General features: G+C 34.6%; 1 protein-coding gene across 3 annotated transcripts in view; it reads left to right on the top strand.

Annotated features, from left to right (window-relative positions):
* LOC6050443 (serum response factor homolog) overlaps window positions 1-17805 on the top strand; it is a 319292-nt gene extending 301487 nt beyond the window's left edge. Inside the window, exons 3-5 of one of the 3 annotated variants that reach the window (XM_038251581.1) lie at window positions 8606-8681; window positions 8742-9062; window positions 16740-17805. In XM_038251581.1, the coding sequence (XP_038107509.1) occupies window positions 8606-8681; window positions 8742-9062; window positions 16740-16978 (636 nt within the window). In that variant the 3' untranslated portion in view covers window positions 16979-17805. Of the gene's footprint in view, window positions 1-8605; window positions 9063-16739 lie in introns of all 3 variants that reach the window. The other 2 variants (XM_038251580.1, XM_038251579.1) reach the window with 2 other exon arrangements.
* The last annotated feature ends 4324 nt before the right edge of the window (window positions 17806-22129 follow it).

Raw genomic sequence — 22129 nt, 5'->3', positions numbered from 1 at the left:
ATTTTACTTGTGGATATTTGTTTTTATTAAATTTTAAGTTTTTTCATATATTTTGATAAAGGCGCAAGATCATCCATAAAGCTTCGTTTTAGGTGAAGATTCACGAAGTATCGTGCACCTCTTTTTTAAGTATATAAAATTTTAAAATTAAAATAAATTTAAAATTTCCAGGTTAAAATATTTTCCATGTCATAGATATTTGAAAAGGACATCTTAAGCGTCCTTTCCACGAAGAAATTGTTTAGATACATTGATTTGCAATAATAATCTCCTTCAGCCATGGCGTGATGTCCATGTACGTCTTAAAAAAAAAAAAAAAAAAAAAAACAAAAAAAAGTTTCGTTTAAAATTGTCATTTATAAAACAAGGTGCCTGTCACTGTGCTTCTTACAAATGTCAGCCTGAAAGTGAGCAAATTGAATTTTAATGTTCAATAAATCATTAAGGCGAGATTTCTTTTAGTTATTCATTCAAAAATAACAATTTAGTATTTAAATGTATTAGCTTTGAAAAAAAAATATTCAAATTTGAGGTTAAGAAAGTAAATCCAAATTTACTTACAAAACTGTTCTTCTCAAAATGCCTCTAAAACTGAAGATATTTTTTGATTTCTGTTTCCATAACGTATAAAACTTGTTACCTAGAAACTTTTTTCCGTTTATTTACTTTACTTTACTTTTACTTAACTTATTTTTCTTGAGAAAACATGACGCTTAAAGAGTATATAAATAATCCTATTTATCAATGTTTTATAAATAATTAACTAATAATAGTTAACTAACTTTTGAAACATTTAAAAACTTGTGGAGTCGGAGTCGGAGTCGGAGCCAACCATTTGTTGAAAGCTGGAGTCGGAGTCGGAGTCGGAGTCGGCTAGAGTTGGTAGGCCGGAGTCGGAGTCAGCTAATCTGAGAAAGCCGGAGTCGGAGTCGTTTGACATATGACCCGACTCCGCAGCCCTGATCATTGAAAATTCCTTTTAAAAAGAAAGTAAACTGTTCCGAATAAATTAAACAACGTTTATTTATGTATTTTTTCCACAGTGGAGAATGGGTTGATTTGGTCCAAGGGTGAACACGAACGGGACCAACTTTTATCGAAAGATCTCGCCGAAGCATGAAAAATGACTTCTTGACCAACTCTCTAAACTCCGGGGTTCAAAAGGTTACAAGCTCTTGAAGTTTGAGCATTTTGTGTAAAAATGTACAAAAAAAATATTTTTTTTTGCTATCTTAAAAACCATTTATAAAATCTCTATTTTACTATGGGTTTCGATCATCTTGACTTCATTCAACGTGTATCAGCAAAAGCTATGAGTTCTGATATGTCTTAGCATGATTGAAACATGACTCAAAAAAATCAAAATAATTTCGAAAAATAATGAAGGCTTATTTTGAAAAACAAAAAAATATATTTTGATGAACTATTGTTTATAATTTCTTATTAAAATTATGATTTCAATTATCTAAATTTGTTATGTCAAATGGGAAACTTAAAACTCAGAAAATAGGGCGTCCAATTTTCCCGGGTTTTGAATTTCCCGGGAAACGGGAAAAATATTTTTGAAATCCCGGGAATTCCCGGGATCCCGGGAAATTTTTGAAGCAGTCATAAAATGTATGTTTTCATAATATTTGATATGTTTTCAAGCTCAATAATAATAATTGGTGACAATCTACACTTCAGTCTAAACAAGGACGACAGTTTTTAAATTACTTAAAAGAAATTAAAATTGTTTTTTTTATTTAAAAAAAAAGTTCAAATTTAAATTTTCAATGTCATTCAAATTAAATAAGTGTTTTATAAATAAATTTCTTCTATATATTTTAATATATGCCATAACTAGAAAAGCAAGACAAATTTCTTTGAAAATATCTACAAAAACGAGAAGCGACAACAAAACAAGAGTGTTTTATTAAAAAAAAGGTCCTATAAGCTATTGTCCTTCATATTAAAAAAAACAGTCAATGCAAAATTTCAGATAACTTTTGAATGTTTTATTTTATATAAAACATATTTTAATAATTCTCTTAAAGTTACTACCGCCAACTAGTGAAAATCAGGAATACAGACTGAAAAGGTACAGGAGATTTCAGAGCAATACATTTGGAAATCGGTGTACTAAATTTTTTTTCTGTTCCTGTTTTAACCGAAGTAATTCAAAACACGATGCATTTTTTTTCTTAAATAGCTGTCTTATTTCGTTACTTGTCCCAAAATCTGGAGTTTGATGGAAAATAATTTAAGATTATTATTTTCAATTTTAATATCATAAATATAAATATGATAATTAGTCTTCAAAAATACGTAAAATTAAAAAGAAAATATTTAAAGCGCCAGGCATTTTGCGAATCTATGACTAAATTTTAATCAATTTTCCCTTATCAGTCAAATTAAAGCTGATATATGCCGAATACAAATTTTAATGATATAAAGTTCGTATCGATTACTATGTACTTTACTGTTCATCTATTTCTACAACAAAATTTGAATTTTCAGACAAAAATTTGATTTTTTTTCAATTTCGGGAATTCCCGGGACAAATTATGAAAATTCCCGGGATACGGGAATTCCCGGTTTTGGAAAAATCCCGGGATTTTTGTCCCGGGAATTCCCGGGAATTCCCGGGATGGACGCACTATCAGAAAAGCATCAACACGGCTGACTCATGCATAAATATCTGAAAAAAATATAAAATATAGTATCAATTTCTCGTTATTATACGCAGACCTTTAATATTTCTGGCTCATCGGCAAGGTCTGATAAAAAACCTATCCAACGATAGTTCGCATGGATGATTCAGGCAATATTTCTATCACAATTTCTGAGATCCGGCTTCCAAAAAGTGTATAAATAACACTTAAGTGCTAATAACTTTTGATAGGGTTGTCAGATCTCCGATGTTTTAGGTTCATTTGAAAGGTCTTTCGATTATCTTACTAACGATGGGTCGCATGATGGACATCATTTTCATTGAAATATCTGAGATCCAGCCTCCAAAAAGTGTATAAATAACACTTCGCTGTTTTAAGCTCATTTGAAAGGTCTTTTTAATACCTTTTTGAAAATGTATAACATGATAGGTTTTTTTTTTTGCAAAACCACCCTTTTTACAATGGAGCACTTCCATTCGAGCACTTTTTGCTTTTTTCTACAATGTATTTCTTATGGAGCGAACTGTCAAAAACTGCTCGAATGCGGGTGCTCCATTGCTGATTTTAAATAGAGACCTATGGGACCCCAAGACGGATCGAATGAGACGAATACGGTCAAAATCCGTTCATCCAGTCTGAAGATAATCGAGTGACATTTTTTTTTGTCAACCCACCTACACATATCCACACATACATTTGCTCAGAACATGATTCTGAATCGATATGTATACGTGAAGGTGGGTCTACGAGGTTAAATTAATAAATTTATTTTTCGAGTGATTTTATAGCCTTTCCTCAGTAAGGTGGAGAAGGCAAAAAGCATTGAATAACATTTTTTTCAACATAAATAACAGTTTTGAAAATTTGATTAAAGAAACCAGAAATAATGCTATCTTTTGTAGTGAATTTACTTAAAAATAACTTCAATAAAGATCTACTTCGTGTTTCGGTGAAAATTTTAATAAGGTTTCCAATTTTGTTCAATGTTTTATTTTAAGTTCACGAGATAATGAATTTCGAATGATAGAGATAAATTTAAATTTTCTCCGGAACACGACAGTGAGATCAAAACATTGATTGAAATATGCACTCAATGTGAAAATTAAGCAACAAGTGCGGAACATAAACTGAAAACTGTTTTTAATTTGAAAATGGACCACTCTATATTTTCTTTTAAATGAGTCCTGGCTCGACCATGTACGGCTTGCAGTTCCAGAGAAATCGCAATTTGAAAAGGAAGTTTTCTAACATTTTTTTTTGGAAAAAGGATGAATCTTTGGGGTGGAGTCAATATTTTGGATCGATCTTGATACAAATTAAAATTTTTACATGTTTTTTTGGTTTTAACAGTCCCATTTAATTTTAGCTTGATCAGAGAATGTTGATATCAATTTTGCACTTTTTTGTGAGGTGGAATGTCCTATACACAATAAGTATTAGCAAACCAAATTAATCGTAACCTTACTGTAATTCACTGATATGAAACCAAGGTACCCTCTATCGCCTATCACAACTCATCATTGTTGCAATCCAGCACATCTCCGCGAGAGATGTTCATCGCTCCCTTGGCCCCTCAACCTAGCCCTGGCCCCAAGCACCCCCGATAATTGATAAGCCGGTCCGCCACCACAAAAGGTGTGCACTATGAAAAACTACATTTTTCCTTATCTCCGAGGCCGCCGCCGCCGCCGATTAGAATCGAATCACGGATCCCTTCGAGACCCGCGCGAGATCTCCAAACATGGTCGGGTCCCACCAAAAAAGGAAAACCACCCTTCGGACCCCGCAACGGACAACAAGGTAGAGTGCGTGTCAACGCCTGGCAGCCACGGTGGCTCGCGCACCCGATAGACGAAATGTCTCCGGGCCCATGTGACAATCCGTCAATCGGTGCAGCAGTTTGTCTGGTTGGTGTTGTTAATTTATGCGATCGAGGCAGGCTGTTGCCGCTGCTGCTGCACCTTTTCCAGCTTTGTGAGGTGAGCTTGCGATTGAGCTTTTGCTGATCGATGGCCCAAGGAGATGGTCATAGAGCTGGATTGACACTCCGCAGGTCCTGGGGCTACACGAACGGTAATCACCTCGAATTGGACACTCTGAGAAATACTGTAAGGATGTTGAATTTTGACTCAAGGCTCAAGTTTTCTGCATTGACTGTGACAAGACTGTGACATGACTGTGACATGACTGTGACATGACTGTGACATGACTGTGACATGACTGTGACATGACTGTGACAAGACTGTGACATGACTGTGACATGACTGTGACATGACTGTGACATGACTGTGATAAGACTGTGACATGACTGTGACATAAATGCAACATGACTGTAACACAATTGAAGCATGACTGTTTCGCAATGCTACATGACTGTGACTTAAGAAATGTCGCATGACTGTTTAATGACCGTAACTTGACTGGTTTTTCAACATGTTATCTTTCTAAAAGCTTTTTTATCGTGTATTGCATCATTTGTAGCATATGTGTGTCCAACTTCACTTTAAGGCTCTGCCGTGATGTGTGCACGCGCGTGTTGCTGGCACAGGTGAAGCCTCTTGTGTCAAGTGTATCACACAATTCGCAACAAAAATGGCCACCAGCAAAACTACACATCCCAAGGCTGTCGTCCCCAGCATTCCAACCCTCCACTCCCCTCTCTCAAGCCAGGTGCAAGCTAAATTTCTGCATCCGTAATTTGTCTCTGTGTGGAAATTATGGAAAATCAAGTCTTCAAACTGCAAACCCCTTCTCCAAAATGGGTCTTATCAGCGAGCTATTCAGCACCACCACCCCCGGACTTCCTCCCCCTGAACGTCACACATAACATGATGTTTTCCAACTGCCTTTTTGGGGAACCCCGCGCGCGGTCTGTGTGGAGACACGTGGAGTTGGAGAGTGCAACAAAAAAATCCGATCTGCTACCGTCATCCAAATTCGGAATCCCTCGCGGACCTCAAGCTGTCATATGTTGGAGGAGGGGGCATTGTCGTAGAATATTGGATTTTAACTTGTCCAAAATTACTAAAATACTTTTTTATTTTCTAATTTAAGAAATCCGAAAGGATCTTCATGGTTTAAGTTTAAATTTGTGAGCCTCAAAAAATCATTTATTATTATTATTTTTTATGAACATCTAACTAATTTGTAAAAAGACTTATAACTTTGAATAATAATGATATTTTTTTTGCAAATTTACCTTCAATTTTGAAAAAAATAATTTGACCCAAAAAATCAAATTTCTCGGCAGCCTTGCCTCGCCGGCACATGTCTTTGTCAATTTCTGTTATCATCATCTGACGAGCTCGAGCTCGTGCAGCAGAAGACCAAACTCTATCTCGAGGGGGGAAACTGCTTTGCATTGCACTTTGGCAAAGCGAGAAGACGTGCTGGCTGCGATGCCTGCTGCACTCTGTTGATGAGCCCGATATGGGGAGCACCACGAGAAATGTGCTCGAAAATGGACATCGTCATTCGGTATCGGTTTCAGGAGGTACCCTCTAAGGAGGGGGGCGAGGGGTTTGAGGTAGTTTTTAGTGGTGCGTAGTCCGTCAGCAAGTCTGCCAGTGTCGACCAGGGTGAATTTCTTGAAAAATTACTTTGTGAGTGCGATTTTACGATTTGGATGGTTTAAAAGAGTTTAGTTATAAAAATGATTTATTAAAATTTAGTTATAAACTAAATTATGTTTTTTTTTTTCCAATATGTTTGTAAGATTCCCTCCAAATATCTTGAATTTGCATCTATGTTTGTGATTTGCATTAAAATTAATTATAAATTTAAAACATCTGGTAATTGTAAATTGTCTCCTGAGGTCGATTTTAGGAAACTTTTTCATAATTTAAGTCCCTAGAACCTGGTCGAGGCCAAGGAAGGGAAGGCAAAAATACTGAATTTTTAAATGTCATGCTTTATTTTCAACATTTTGAAACTTAAAGAAATTATTGCAGATATTCTTCTGTAGAAACAAAATATGAATGAATTTCTGGAAAATATTTGTTGTCAAGTTGTCGTGCTAATTCTAAACTAACTCAACATACTCAACAAACTCAGCATACTTAAAACACTCAACATATTTAAAATACTTAAAATGTATTTTAGCATTTAAAATACTTAAAATACTTAAAATACTTAAAATACTTAAAATACTTAAAATACTTAAAATACTTAAAAAACATAAAATACTTAAAATACTTAAAATACTTAAAATACTTAAAATACTTAAAATACTTAAAATACTTAAAATACTTAAAATACTTAAAATACTTAAAATACTTAAAATACTTAAAATACTTAAAATACTTAAAATACTTAAAATACTTAAAATACTTAAAATACTTAAAATACTTAAAAAACTTAAAATACTTAAAATACTTAAAATACTTAAAAATCTTAAAATACTTAAAATACTTAAAATATTAAAAATACTTAAAATACTTAAAATACTTAAAATACTTAAAATACATAAAATACTTAAGATACTTAAAATATTTGAAATACTTAAAATTATTAAAATACTTAAAATACTTAAAATACAAAAAAACTTAAAATGCTTATAAAAACCAAATATCTACGTACAATATTATTAAATCTAGAATGACAAAAATAACTAAAATTCACAATTATTGAATACTTTAAATATTTTAAATTATTTGAATACTTAAAATACTTAAAATACTTTTAAATACTCCAAATACTTAAAATACTTTTACTGAAAATGGAGAAGTCGAGATTTTTTTTTCCAATTTCGTATTAATTGACGGAGAATTGTCAATATTTTAGGGGTTTTAAAAAAGGCAACTTTTGTGCTCAAGTTTAGAATGGTGCAAAATTTGGCGTTTCAGTTCCAACAAATAATGTAAAATCATAGTCCAGACTTTTTCCACATGCGTGTGAGTTGACAGAAAACGACCCATCGCCAAAGTGACGTGAAATAAGTTAAATCGCCAAACTCAAATTTTGCCTCAATCGCGAGATATTTTTTTGAGGAATTTTAAATGAAAATTCCTCCAATAATAAGATTTGAAACATTAATATTGAATAATCTTATTACTGAAATTTTTAAAAACCAGTAATGAAAATATTAGGAACATTTTGAGATTGGTAACACTTGCCCACTTGTTATCTCTTCATTATCATCTCCACCAGGCATTACAATTTTACCAAACTCGGACTCAACATCTTCTTACCTTTCAAGGCCCATGGTCCTCAATCCTCATAAAGTCATGAATGTCGCTGCGCTCATAATTTCTCGCTTCATTAATAAATTTAACCAGAATCGCGACCATTTTGCGGATCGCGTTCCCGGATCATCATATGCCACCACCACCGCCACAACTCTCCGGGCCACAGCCAATAATAATGAAAAACCAATCGCCCTCAACTTATCTCGTCATCGATCAACCCCCGTCTGGCCAAATCCGGGGTGGAATATTTTATTAATGAAATGCCATTCCATGTTGGATTTGTCCGCTGGAATTGCGGTTGGTTGCTCCTCCTTCTTCGGCACGGCACATACAATGTGATCTCTGTCTTGTAAATCTTGTTAAAGTGGAGTGAAGCCCTCGTTTTTTTTTTTGCTGCTTCTGAGAGAGCCTTAAAGTGTCGCAGCAGTAGCTCAATGGAACCATTAAATATGGCCTTAGTGGATGGGGACTCTGGTTATGGCGAAAATCGATCTGCCCCCTCCATTCTCTCTCTTTTTAAGGGGTGGAACACGCGCGAGCTAATCCGCGATCCGATTGATCCCTTGGACTAATTGCGTAATCACTTACTTGCCGCTTTTTGTGGGTGAAATCTTCAAGTGGTATTATCCATAGTTAAACATAAGTCAATTTGTCAAACATTTCAACGTCCATTTTCATTTGAATTACGTCAACCAACTCAAATAAGTCTTGTCATAAATCAAAATTGACACTTTTTTCTTTTCTCTTCTCCCACCCCCTTTCCAGGATGACCGTTCTCCGATGTCCTCCGGTAGCGATACCGACGACTACTCGCCTCCAGACTCACCTGGACCTAGCTGTAGTAATAGTAACATACCTAACGAACCAATCCTTCATAGTAATAATCACAGTGTTAGTATAGCGCCGCTAACGTCGTCTTCTAGTACGTCAACTTCAACGGCAGCAAGGGCATCGGCATCATCGGTGGTGGCATCGGTTGGCAACGGAGCAGGATCGGGATCGGGACTTGGAGCGACCATTCAGCAGCAAATCAAACAGCATCAGGCTCTCCAGCAACAGATCCAACAACAACAATCTTCGACATCGGCCCATCAACAACAGCAAGCGACACAACAACAAGTGACCAGCAATGTTATTTACCCGGCAGCGGCCTTAGCTAATCTACCTCAGGACGTGCTGATGAGCCTGCTGCAGACCGGACAAATTCAGCTGCATAATGAGGGTGAGTTTTCAAACTACAGTGGAATTGCTATATCATTTGCTTGATTGAAAAAAAAACTCGAAGGTCGAGAATTAGAGCGTTATTTTTTTTTTGAGTAATTAAATTTTCTGGTAAACCTGATTTTTTCCATTGCAAATCTGATTGGTATTCAGCAACAAATTATTAAAAACAGGAACTTAAATTTAAATAATCTTAGTAACAATTCATGGTGTTTTTTCTCATTCTTTAGAATGCCATTCCTAATAAATCCAACTACCGTAATGACCCTTCTTCTTCTTCTTCTTCAGAATGAACCGTTTAAAAAATAAACCATTACCCATAAATGTTAAGTTTTGTTGTTATACCAAAAAAGGGTAGTTTTTTAAGAGTATGATAAAATTCAAATAAATTCCCTTCTTTAATTTAATACTGATACAATCTTCAAATCTTATAAATATAGAAAAAAAGAATCGCTAAATATTTCATAGTTCTGGTAAAAAAATCCCCTGTATTTTTTATAATTTTCACAATTTTTGTAAAAAATACGTTTTTTTTCTTTTGGTAAAACAACAACAATAAACTTTTGTGGGAAATGATTAATTCTGGGTAGAGCGTCCAATTTCCCGGGGCTACAAAATTCCCGGGAAATCCCGGGAAATTTGACATTTAACGAAAATTATTCTATTCCTGTTTCTGATAAATCTTTTGCAACGAAATAGTATAGAACAGCAACTTTAATGGTCAAAATGAGTGTGAAAAACAATTAATGGCTTGACTGCTTGTAAAATTATATCATGCAACTTTGAGAAAATATATCAACTTTCTAATTTTTAAATCTTTCAAATCGTCCCAAATGAAAGAAAATATTATTAGTATTTTTGTTGAGAAGGATTTTTTAAATCAAAGTGTTTGGATAGTGAAAATCTATGCTCCACAACCATAAAATTGCTTTTAAATTTGTCTCAGTGACCATAAAGTTAAAATAATAAAAAAAAATCAGCTTGTGAATAAATGAATAATCATTGAATTCACTTTAAAAATCTAATTTCTAGCGCTTTTTAACTTGAAACACTATTTCATGCAATCACTACTCAAAGTTTTTAAATATTTGGAGCGAGTTTTTGAAAAATAGTTGCATTCTTTGGATAAATTTTATATGATACGAAGTTGTTTTTTGATGGTTTTTCATGGTTTTATGATATGATTTTAGTTATATGGTATTCAGCCTAATAAATTAATTAGATTAAAATAATTTTGAGTATTTAAAAGTGGTTGTAATTCAATGATATTTTTTTAATATATAACCCTCTCACGCCCTTGGAAGCTCACGTGCTTCATAAATTTATAACCTCAATCTGTAATTTCTCGAATACTTAGAAACAAATTCTTCTCACACAAACCTTTTTTAAAAATTTAATATATCTGTTCAATTTCCATCCAACATGTTCAAGGTAAAAACAGTCAAACAAATCTCAATGTTGATCTTGGCCGGAAGATGTAAACATCTTATTTTCAAATGATATTACAAAAAAAAATTGTCAAAAATAAAATAGTTTATATTCATTCCATAACAGCGCATGTTTTGTGGTCCAACATATAAGCAAACAATATTCCTAGTGGTGAGTGCTTCAGAAATAAATATTATCTGAATTAAACCTCGACATGAAATATACAGAAATAAATAAAATCAAATCAGGTTCTCCAATTACTATTTTTTTGTATAGGGGAAAGTGGGGCAAGTGTAACAAGCTAAGGAAATGCTCGTTACAACCCATTAAAAACGTTAAAAATTCTGTCGAATTTTTAGAATTATCTTATTCCAGGTCTTGACTGAGACTTTGATAGAACAAGTTTTTAAAATATTCTGTTTTTTAATTTAAAAAATGATTTTCATTTTTTTAATTTTTCGTACGTTCTACTCAACTAGTGGGGCAAGACGAACAACCCGTTGGGGCAAGAGGAACAATGCATGAAAAAACATGCTAATTTACTAACAATTGAACTATTATCATTTAGATACATCAGATTAGGATGTATTTAAAACGTTTCTTTCATTTTTAGATTAAAAAAATAATATTTTACTATAAATTTGACCGTTTCTACGAAAAAAAATATTACTTAGATGATAAATAGTAAATTTCCATGATATTATTATATCGTGTATGGACAATTTTTTAAACAATTGTTTATCAGTTTTTAAGAACTTTTATGTATTTTTTTCACAATAAAATATGTTGCTGCAGCAATTCGTATTTTTTTCCATACTAAAAATACATATGGTACACTTGCCCCACCTAAACAAGATTTTTTAAAAGCTCTCTACAAAAATAACCAAAACATAAATCATACTTTATAATACGTGCAAGTCATTGGTAGGGACACTACTAATCTAGGGAAAATAGCTTTTTGATAAAATGAGCATTAAAACTAATCCTTAGCCTTATTTTGTACTTTCCAAATATTATAAGAAAACAAAGGTTTTGAAAAAAACTTCATTGAATCCTATTCCTCCTGGCGTTTACGTCGTTTTGGCGTTTATGTGGTAGTAGAGTCAGCTAATTTCATTGCTAGCAACAATTCTTCATACTGGAAATAATCAAAATTGTAAAAATTACGGCCTTACGAGCGATTGTTCCTCTTGCCCCATATGGTCGTCTTGCCCCACCTTCCCCTAATTTCAAAACATTGAGCATGAGCATGAGCATGAGCATGAGAGATCACCCATGGTTGCCCCTCCGTTGCTGAACAGAACCGTAATATCCTTTCAGCACTACTGATTATAGGCTTCGACGATCTAGTGGTGTTTCCCTTATCAACAGCATGTATGAATGCGCTGAAAAGATAAAACACCATGATTGCTAAAGCTAGATCAGTTGCGAATAGGTAACAGTCATTGGCCACCAACGGCGCCCGCCATGTCAGTTTGTAGACCTCGATTTTAAGGGACGGGAATGTTAGTTAGCGCAGGTTGCTACTAGGGCAGCTGATTTACTCTGTGCTTACACCCCACGAGCGCCAGGAACCTGAAAACTTGTTAGTAGGATAGGGTGTTTGGTCAGGATTCATCATAGAAGATGATGATGCGACCCAAAATCATAGTGTTTGTTGAACGGTATTTTGTATTATTCTCAAGGCAAGCAATCGGAGGCTGCGGATGAGACATTTCCCGTTTATCTGTTGTTAAATTTTAAATGAAATGGTCTAGTCTTAGACAGCCGGCTGTGGAAAGATAGAACCAAAATCATTTGTAATTAAAACTGAAGGGTTAAACAGTGTAATTTTTAACTTGAGATGATTTCACGAGTTTTGAATGATTGATGTTTAGTGAGGTACTGATTAACTTTGCGAACGACGAGTTACGATGTATCGAAATGAAATGGTATGATAGGGTTTTGGTGTTGTTGCACATCGACAACGGACGCGAAAAATTTACCGACCCGACGAAAAGGCATCGCAAGTCGAACTGACTGTCATCGGGACAGTCAAAGCCAGCCGCACCTTCACACGCACACACGCACGCGAAAAAAAACGAAAAACACACTGCGACGGACGCGAAAAATTTTGCGACCCAACGAAAAGGCATCGCAAATCGAACTGGCTAACTGTCATCGGGACAGTCAAAGCCAGCCGCACCTTCACACGCACACACGCACGCGAAAAAACGAAAAACACACTGCGACGGACGCGAAAAATTTTGCGACCCAACGAAAAGGCATCGCAAATCGAACTGGCTAACTGTCATCGGGACAGTCAAAGCCAGCCGCACCTTCACACGCACACACGCACGCGAAAAAACGAAAAACACACTGCGACGGACGCGAAAAATTTTGCGACCCAACGAAAAGGCATCGCAAATCGAACTGGCTAACTGTCATCGGGACAGTCAAAGCCAGCCGCACCTTCACACGCACACACGCACGCGAAAAAACGAAAACACACTGCGACGGACGCGAAAAATTTTGCGACCCAACGAAAAGGCATCGCAAATCGAACTGGCTAACTGTCATCGGGACAGTCAAAGCCAGCCGCACCTTCACACGCACACACGCACGCGAAAAAAACGAAAAACACACTGCGACGGACGCGAAAAATTTTGCGACCCAACGAAAAGGCATCGCAAATCGAACTGGCTAACTGTCATCGGGACAGTCAAAGCCAGCCGCACCTTCACACGCACACACGCACGCGAAAAAAACGAAAAACACACTGCGACGGACGCGAAAAATTTTGCGACCCAACGAAAAGGCATCGCAAATCGAACTCCTTCCCCTAATTTCAAAACATTGGTGCCAAAAAGGTAGGAAAATGTATACTTCTGCTTGTATTTCTGGAATTCCCGGGAAATTTACAAATTTCCCGGGAAACGGGAAATATTTTTTTTCGGGAAATCCCGGGAATTCCCGGGAATTTTTTTCCTGGGACGGGAAATTGGACGCTCTAATTCTGGGGATTGGTTTATTTTGGGTTTTTTTCTGGGATTTGGGTTTTTCTGGGGAATGTGATTTTTCAATAAGGCGGATGGATTTTTAGAAAATGTCATTCTTGGTCATTGAATTCTGGGGGCTGGAATAGAACCAAGTTATAAAATTAGAAAGTTTTTTGCTTTGCTTTTTTTTTATTTCCCTTAGGGAAAGTGGAAAAATTTACTTTTTTCAGAAAAAAAAATCCCAAAAATTTGTCTAACAAACTTTGTAGATATGACCTGTGATAGCTGAACTTAACCCTCTACAACCCAACCCAGCCTCTAGGCTAGTTTCGATCTAAAATTCGCCAAAAATCTATTTTCAATCAATTTTTGATCTTTTAAAAGCATTGGAAAGACGAACTCTTAAAATTTAAGAAAATTTTAGGGTTGGAATTGTGACTTGTAAAACAAGTTGTTTTATAAGACTTTGCCCATTTTTAAAAAAATGTCGTTTTTTTCTGGGGTCATGTTTAGCTATGTTTCTTACTAACATTTCCTCAATATTATATAAAATTAATTAATTCAATTTAGTAGTTTTTGTATTGTCCCAGACTATGCCTCTATGCAATTTTGAACAATTTAAATGATAATGGTTTCGTTCTAGAGTAAATAATGTGAAAAACATGCAAAAAAAAGTGGCTGTTAAAAACTTGAAATATCTAAATTGACAAAAGGTGAACAAGAAGTGGTAGTATTAGTCACATACTATCAGAAGCAAACATAAATATGATAAATGCAAATCTAAATACTAAAAATTAAACAAGAAACACATATAAAAAGAGAAGTAAAATTAAAGGCAAATTTAATTTTCAATGTAAAAAATTAAACAAACTGACCTTACTGATTATCAAAATTTTAAATGAAGGCTAAAATCATAAGTCTTTTTCAAATGTTAGTTTTGAACATAAAATTCTGATATTATTTTTATTGAAAATATCTGAAAATGTCACATTTTGACATCCAAAATTGTAACTGAACCTCAGCATCCAGAAGTTTAATCTTCAAAGTTTCGTAATCAATTTTTCAGAACAATTTGTGAACTTAAAAAAAATTGGTTCATCGTGAGTATTTATACAAAATACAAAATTTCAAAAAAACAAATCTTCAAAAGGATTGACCTCTACAACGAAGCACTTAATCAAAATTGTTGTGAAGTACTTTTTACGAATTGTCCAAACATTATGATTTACTCACACAAGCTGTCATAGCGCAAAGTTGAAGAGTGGTTATTTTTTTTTCAGAATGTACCTATTTTTTTAGGAAATTGTGTTCTCAAGATAAATACAGACGCTAGAATATTTTGAAACAATTTTTGCTGTCAAATTTGTATGAGTATGGGCAAAACCGGAAATAGATTTCATTTATGTTTGTTTGATTGGCTCAAACTTTTTGGGGGCCTTCCCTAAGAATCCATTTTGTGTCATTGGTTCACCCGTCCCATACAAGCTGTCCATACAAGAATCTTACGTAAATATTCAAAAATCTGTATCTTTTGAAGGAATTAACTGATCGGTTCTTTATCTTCGGCAAAGTTTTGAGTATTTATGAAGGATAATTTAAAAAAAAGTTCACGGGAAAAATTGCCGATTTTTTATACAAATTTTACATACAATCAGTTTTCGGAAATCCATATTTTTTATTTATTTTTGGGCAAAACCACAACTTTCGAGACATAGAAAGTATGGATTAAATTGTTGCCACCGAGTTATGACTTTTTTAAATGCATTTTTTATGGAAAACAAATAAATTTTGCTCGAATTTCACTCCAGTTTTCAATGCAAAATCAAATTGCAATCGAAAAGTACTTTGGGACCATCCATAGACCACGTGGACACGATTGTCGACAATACAAAAAAGATTAGTTTTGTATAGATGTTGTCCACGAGGGGGGGGGAGGCGAGGAGGAGGGGAGTCTGAGATTTCAAAAATGTGTCCACGTGGTCCTTTTACAGATTTTTTGATTAAAAGCATCGTTTTCAAGATGGCCACTTAAAATTTTATTTTAACTGAAATTTTTTAAATTTTCGATTTTTTAAATTGGTTTAATAATTTTGGATTAAATTTTCAAAACATATTATCTGTCATGGGTTTCCTATGCAGATAGGAATAAAATAAAATAAAATAACAAGCCTAGTTTTCATTATTTGTATGAAAAAAGTGTTTTAAACTTTGAAAATATTTTCAACGGCCTAAGTGACAAAAAATAGTTCAAGATTCTTTCATCACTTATAGATAATGTGTGTGTGTGGTCCAATCCAATACCCGCTAACCGGTAGCGAAATTATGGGAAAGTATAATTTGTATCAGACTTTGTACATGCCGAATGCTGATACAACATATCTCAGTCCCGGGTATTAGGTGGTAAAAGCCCTCGCGCTGCTTCCAATGACCCAATTCAGAATGGCAGAGATCCTAGCGGCCCAATTCCGAGGTCGTTGGGCATTGTCCGGCCCCGCACTTAACATAGAAGCAAGCACCAGACGGATCCTTGATCTATCTTAAGACTCCCAATCCCTTCAGGCAAATCAGGGATCAGAGCGTTTTAATATGAGAAGAATACATCATGTTTTATAACCTTCAGATGGCCGACTGGTTAGAGTCCCAGACCATCAATCCAGAGGTGTGAGTGCGAATCCCACCTGATTCAGTTTCGTTTTTGTTCCGATTCCTGATTCCAAATTTCAAAGGTACCGACCGGGATTTGATCCCTGAACCTTCTGCTTGTGAGGCAGAAGCCGTAACCATTAAGCCACGGAGCCGGTGTTCTTTCATCGCTTATAGATAATAATGCAAAATGTTTTTTTTTTTTCATTCAAACGAAAGATTTACAAAAGTTTGAGCTACATTAACAATACAAAAAAAAACTTAAAATAAAGTCGTCTGAATTTTATAAGATTTTTTTGAATTACTTTAAGTTAAGTGTTAAGAACTCACCCAGTTCGGCACAGATAGATAAAGAAAAATCGAAATATGTATGAATAGATTTACTATCGTTTTTTTATAAATGAAATAGTTAAGTTTTGAGAACATTTCAATGTCACTATTTCTTTAAATAAATCCAGGGTATTACGTCTTTTAATGATTTGTGATCGCAGCATTCACAAAAAAAACCTAAAAGTTGCTTATTTTTAATTTCAAGTATACAATCGATTTTAAAAGTTATTTTAAAACAGCATATTTTCACAAAAGTAAGACTGTTATACTTAAATTTTACTTTATCCCCTTCTTTCCAGATGGCGTCCAGCAGTACATCACCATCCCCCTCTCGCTGATGTCCACCCTCAACAACGCGTCCAAGCCCGATCCAAAGAACAACTCAAACTCAAACGGAAGTGCCAACCAACAATCAGCCAACGCCAAGCCAAATTCTGCCACCACCAACCGATCCTCCCCATCGTCATCGTCCTCCTCGCGGAAGTCATCTTCGGCTTCCTCGAAGGAAATCACCATCAAAACGGAAGTCAATGATTAAAGTGTTGAGCTTTGTTTTAAGTTATTTCGATTTGTGCTTTTACATTATTTTTCGCTAAATTTAGGATTTTTTTCAAGCAAACTGCCAAAAATAATTAGACAACATGGCTTCCACCTAATCATGTAACCAAAATTTGTTGAAACCACCCTGCCAAACCCAACTCTGTACGCCCGGGAAGTAGTTCTGAACATGTGACGTCTGTGTCGATCAATAACCCTACCAAATAAGCTCATATTTTTCTATAAAACCAAACTAACTCATTCAAGCAAGAAAAATATCGCTTTTCTAGAATTTAAGGGAAAGAGTACAACCAATCACGGACAGGCAAAAGGTACTTAACGAATTTGGCATTGAGACGCACTGAGAGAAAACGTGAATTTAGACGCATTCAAAATCATAAACTCATTTTATAATAAATTTTAGAGTGAAATCAAAAACTCTTATTCTAGCTTATTGCGCGTTGAAATTTAAGCGGTTGTCAGTTTGAAGTTGACCCTAGGTTAAGTCCTAATTAATACTTTTAGTATAATGAAATTTGAACAGTTTGCGGAAGCGACTCTGCGAACCAACAACCAGATATTCATTCTTTATTTTTAGCTAATTCTTCGATCTACACTACTTTTAGCATTAAGTGAAGAACCCAAATACACCATTTCGTTTGTAACTTTTTCTGAAAATCTTCTCTTTCAATTACTTCTTATATTTTAATTGTTAGCTACATTACCTTTTATCCCCCACAATCTTTAAATCTAGTGTTACTTTTCAATTAACTATTTATTGTAACATTCGACGGAAGCGTTCGTAATAAAGGAATTTCAAAAATGGAAGTCGTTTCTTTTCTGACGTGAAAGAAATCAAATTTGGCAGTTGACCAAAAAACAAATTACCGCGCCAATTTGGTTTGGGGTGCTGCTGCGTGTCTTGATTATTCATTAATTAACCAAAACTAGTCGCCGCCGCCACCAGCACCAGTCAAATAGTTCGTGTGATTAGAATTACTTGCTTTGCGTGATTTCGGGGGAAACCAAATAAATTGTGTCAAACGGAAGGTCGACCAAATTTGGGGTTGATGGATTTCGTTGACATTTGAGTGAGGTTGAGACTGGTCATTCGCCTGAGCTCAGAGACAATTTTAACCTATTTATAACCTTATTTAAAATATTCATACTTACACATGAAAATATAGAAAATCTTTTTATTCTTTAAATTTTTCAACCTAAATTATTTCAAATGAATTTATAAATTGACAAACGAGATTTGTCTATTTATCCATGGCTAACCACACCTAATTGTAGCTCAAAAACTCTTCAAACATACGATACATGCAAGCCTTTCCCTTGATCAACACACCCCTCCTTCCCGACCTTCCCTCTGTGATAATGACAGTTTTATCGATTTTTCCACACCTGATCTGATAGTGCGGACCAATGTAAGGGGTACGTACATTCACTCGGAAATTACTATCTGTCTCCAAAAGGACTCCGTGCATTGTGTGCAGTTATATTTCCGTACCCGCACACTAGTCATTATTTTACGGAGCAATTCCGTGGGACTTACGTGCTGTGGGGCAATTTGAGCAAAAATATAAGTGGGAATTTTAAATGTGGCACTGTTTTAGGAAAGGATTATAGTTGGTTTAATCGATCGATACAAAACAAAGTTAACTAGAATCCTGAAATTTAGATTATTTGTTTATTTTTGACAATTTGTCCTTTTGACCGCATGTATTTTGTCCTATTGTGATACTTTCCATAAAGACAAACCTTAGAGAAAAAAAATGATTCAAACAACTCAAGAAACATTTAAAAAAAATACAGTTTGATTATGGGCTGTCTAAATGATTATCCGTTATTTTCTTTTGTTTGTCCACATCTTATCATTTTAAATTGATAGTTTTGAGCATTTCCTGCTCAAATCAGGAATTTATCTGGTACTTTTGAACCTAACCCTCTCCGATTTCAATGAAACTTTGTAGACATGTTATCCTAGGCCTATATAAGCCTTTTGTGTGTATATGGAGCCAATGGTACTCGAAAATAACATTTGAGAAAGGCGTAAGTTTTTTAAATATTTTGGTATTTTACATTTTAAAAATTACTGTATCTCGAAGCGGTTGCATCGTATAAAAAAGTGGTAAAAGAAAAAATTGTAGGAAATTGAACGGCCTTTCTGAAAAAATACACAGCATAAAAACGATGATAAAATCTCATGCAAAAGCATGCACATCACCTTCGCCACAATAAATACTTAACACTGCATGTACAATTTTTGCAAACACAATAAAAAAGTTGCAACCGATTGGATTCAAACCCAGCACCAACAATAAGGACTGGCGCCTAGCCCACTCGGCCATCAGACCGATGAAAAGCTGAAAGGATAAACGCATATATGGGCTTGACATTTCGGTTAAGTAGGTTTTCCATACTGATTGGCTACATATTTCAAGCTGTAAAATTACAAAAAAATGCATAAGAGCAGTTCTCCACGGAATCGGTCTTTTTTCTTTGATTTTAATTTTGCGTATTTTTTAATCCTGCTGAAACTTTTTTGGTGCCTTCGGTATGCCCAAAGAAGCCATTTTGCACCATTAGTTTGTCCATATAATTTTCCATACAAATTTGGCAGCTGTCCATACAAAAATGATATGTGAAAATTCAAAAATCTGTATCTTTTGAAGGAAAGTTGTAGGTATGGATACGGACTACACTGGAAAAAAATTATACACGGTAAAAAAAATTTGGTGATTTTTTTATTTAACTTTTTATCACAAAAACTTGATTTGCAAAAAACACTATTTTAATTTTTTTTATATATGTTTTAGAGGTCATAAAATGCCAACTTTTCAGAAATTTCCAGGTTGTGCAAAAAATCATTGACCGAGTTATAAATTTTTTAATCAATACTGATTTTTTCAAAAAATCGAAATTTTTGTCGCAAAAATTTTTCAACTTCATTTTTCGAAGTAAAATTGAATTTGCAATCAAAAAGTACTATAGTGAAATTTTGATAGAGTGCATCGTTTTCAAGTTATAGCCATTTTTATGTAACTTTTTTCAAAATAGTAGCAGTTTTAATTTTTTTTAAATTAGTGCACATGTTTGCCCACTTTTGAAAAAAATATTTTTGAAAAGCTGAGAAAATTCTTTATATTAGTGCACATGTTCTCTATATAATCATAACTCGGTCAATGATTTTTTGCACAACCTGGAAATTTCTGAAAAGTTGGCATTTTATGTCCTCTAAAACATATCAAAAAATAAAAAAAATTAAAAATAGAGTTTTTTTTTGCAAATCAAGTTTTAGTGATAAAAAGTTAAATAAAAAAATCACCAAATTTTTTTTACCGTGTATAATTTTTTTCCAGTGTAGTCCGTATCCATACCTACAACTTTGCCGAAGACACCAAATCGATCAAAAAATTCCTTCATAAGATACAGATTTTTGAATTTTCATACATCATTTTTGTATGGCCAGCTGCCAAATTTGTATGGAAAATTATATGGACAAACTAATGATGCAAAATGGCTTCTTTGGGCATACCGAAGGCACCAAAAAAGTTTCAGTCGGATTAAAAAATACAAAAAAAAATCGAATGACCGAAATCCTAGAGAACTGCTCATAAAATAATGCAATATTTCTTTTAAAACTCAGCTGAATTACTACTTTTTAGCTGTGTACACTGAAATAAAACTACTCGCTACTTCTATGAGATTTTTTGATTTTTAAGTTTTAAAGTCAAATTTTAAGGTGAGGTCTCGATTTTTTTCGTTCAAAATGTGTGAGGAAATAGGCTAAGGCGTCATCCATAAAGTATGTTACGCTCTAGGGGGGAGGGGGGGGGTCTGAGCAAGTGCGACATTGCATGTTATAAGTATAGGAAAAGCGTGACAAAGGGGGAGGGGGGTTAATTTTGGCTGATTATAGCGTGACGTACTTTATGGATGAAGCCTAAGATGTTACAAAAAGACTGACGAAAAATGTAGGATGGTATGTCTCTCCTAAAAAAATACAAAAATCAAAGGCAAACTTATGGGAAATCGGACGATCTTTCCGGTAAAAATATTTTCGAGACTGGAAAATCAAATCAAATCAAAAATCGAAACATCACCTTAAAATTTGATTTTTATACTTCAAAGTCTCACTTTTATACTCAAAAAATCTCACAGAAGTGGCGTGTTTTTTTTTATTTCAGTGTATTTTTCAGAAAGCCCATTCAATTTCCTACAAGTTTGTCTTTGCCGGGATCGTGGTGTAGGGGTAAGAGTGGTTGTCTCTCACCCAGTCAGCCTGGGTTTGGTCCCAGAAGGTCCCGGTGGCAAATTTTGAGACGAGCTTTGCCTGATCACGCCTTCCGTCGGACAGGGAAGTAAATGTTGGCCCCGGTCTAACTTTAAGGGTTAGGTCGTTAGCTCAGTCCAGGTGTAGGAGTCTTCTCCCTGGGTCCTGCCTCGGTGGAGTCGCTGGTAGGCAGTTGGACTCACAATCCAAAGGTCGTCAGTTCGAATCCCGTGATGGATGGAAGCTAAGGTGTAAAAAGAGGTTTGCAATTGCCTCAACAATCAAGCCTTCGGAGTTTCGAGTAGAAATCTCGCAATCGAGAACGCCAAGGCAATGCTGTAGAGCGAATAATTTGATTTTGATTTGATTTTTTTTTTCTTTGACCACTTTGTGATACGATGCAACGGCTTCGAGATACAGTAATTTTTAAATTACATAATGCAAAAATATTTAAAATAACTTACGTCCTTCTCAAATGATATTTTCGAGAACAATTGGCTCCATATACCCACAAATTGCTTATAAAGGCCTAGGGTAACATGTCTACAAAGTTTCATTGAAATCGGAGAGGGTCAGGTTCAAAAGTACCAGATAAATTCCTGATTTGAGCTGGAAATGCTCAAAACTATTAATTTAAAATGATAAGATGTGGACAAACACAAGAAAAGAACGGATAATCATTTAGACAGCCCATAATAAAACTGATTTTTTTTAAATGTTTCTTGAGTTTTTTGTGTATTTGAGACACCTTTAATCTATACTAAGGGTAAAAAGGGTTTATAATGAAACAGTTTAGTGTTGAAAAATATCTGAAAAAAATAGCAAGATCAAAACCACTTTTCTTCTACTATTTTTTTGGAAAATAAATTAAGG

The sequence above is a fragment of the Culex quinquefasciatus genome, chromosome 2, assembly GCF_015732765.1.
Source record: "Culex quinquefasciatus strain JHB chromosome 2, VPISU_Cqui_1.0_pri_paternal, whole genome shotgun sequence".
In the NCBI taxonomy this organism is placed as follows: domain Eukaryota; kingdom Metazoa; phylum Arthropoda; class Insecta; order Diptera; family Culicidae; genus Culex; species Culex quinquefasciatus.
The sequence above is the reverse complement of the archived record's forward strand: the minus strand, read 5'-3'. Positions and strand labels throughout refer to the sequence as shown.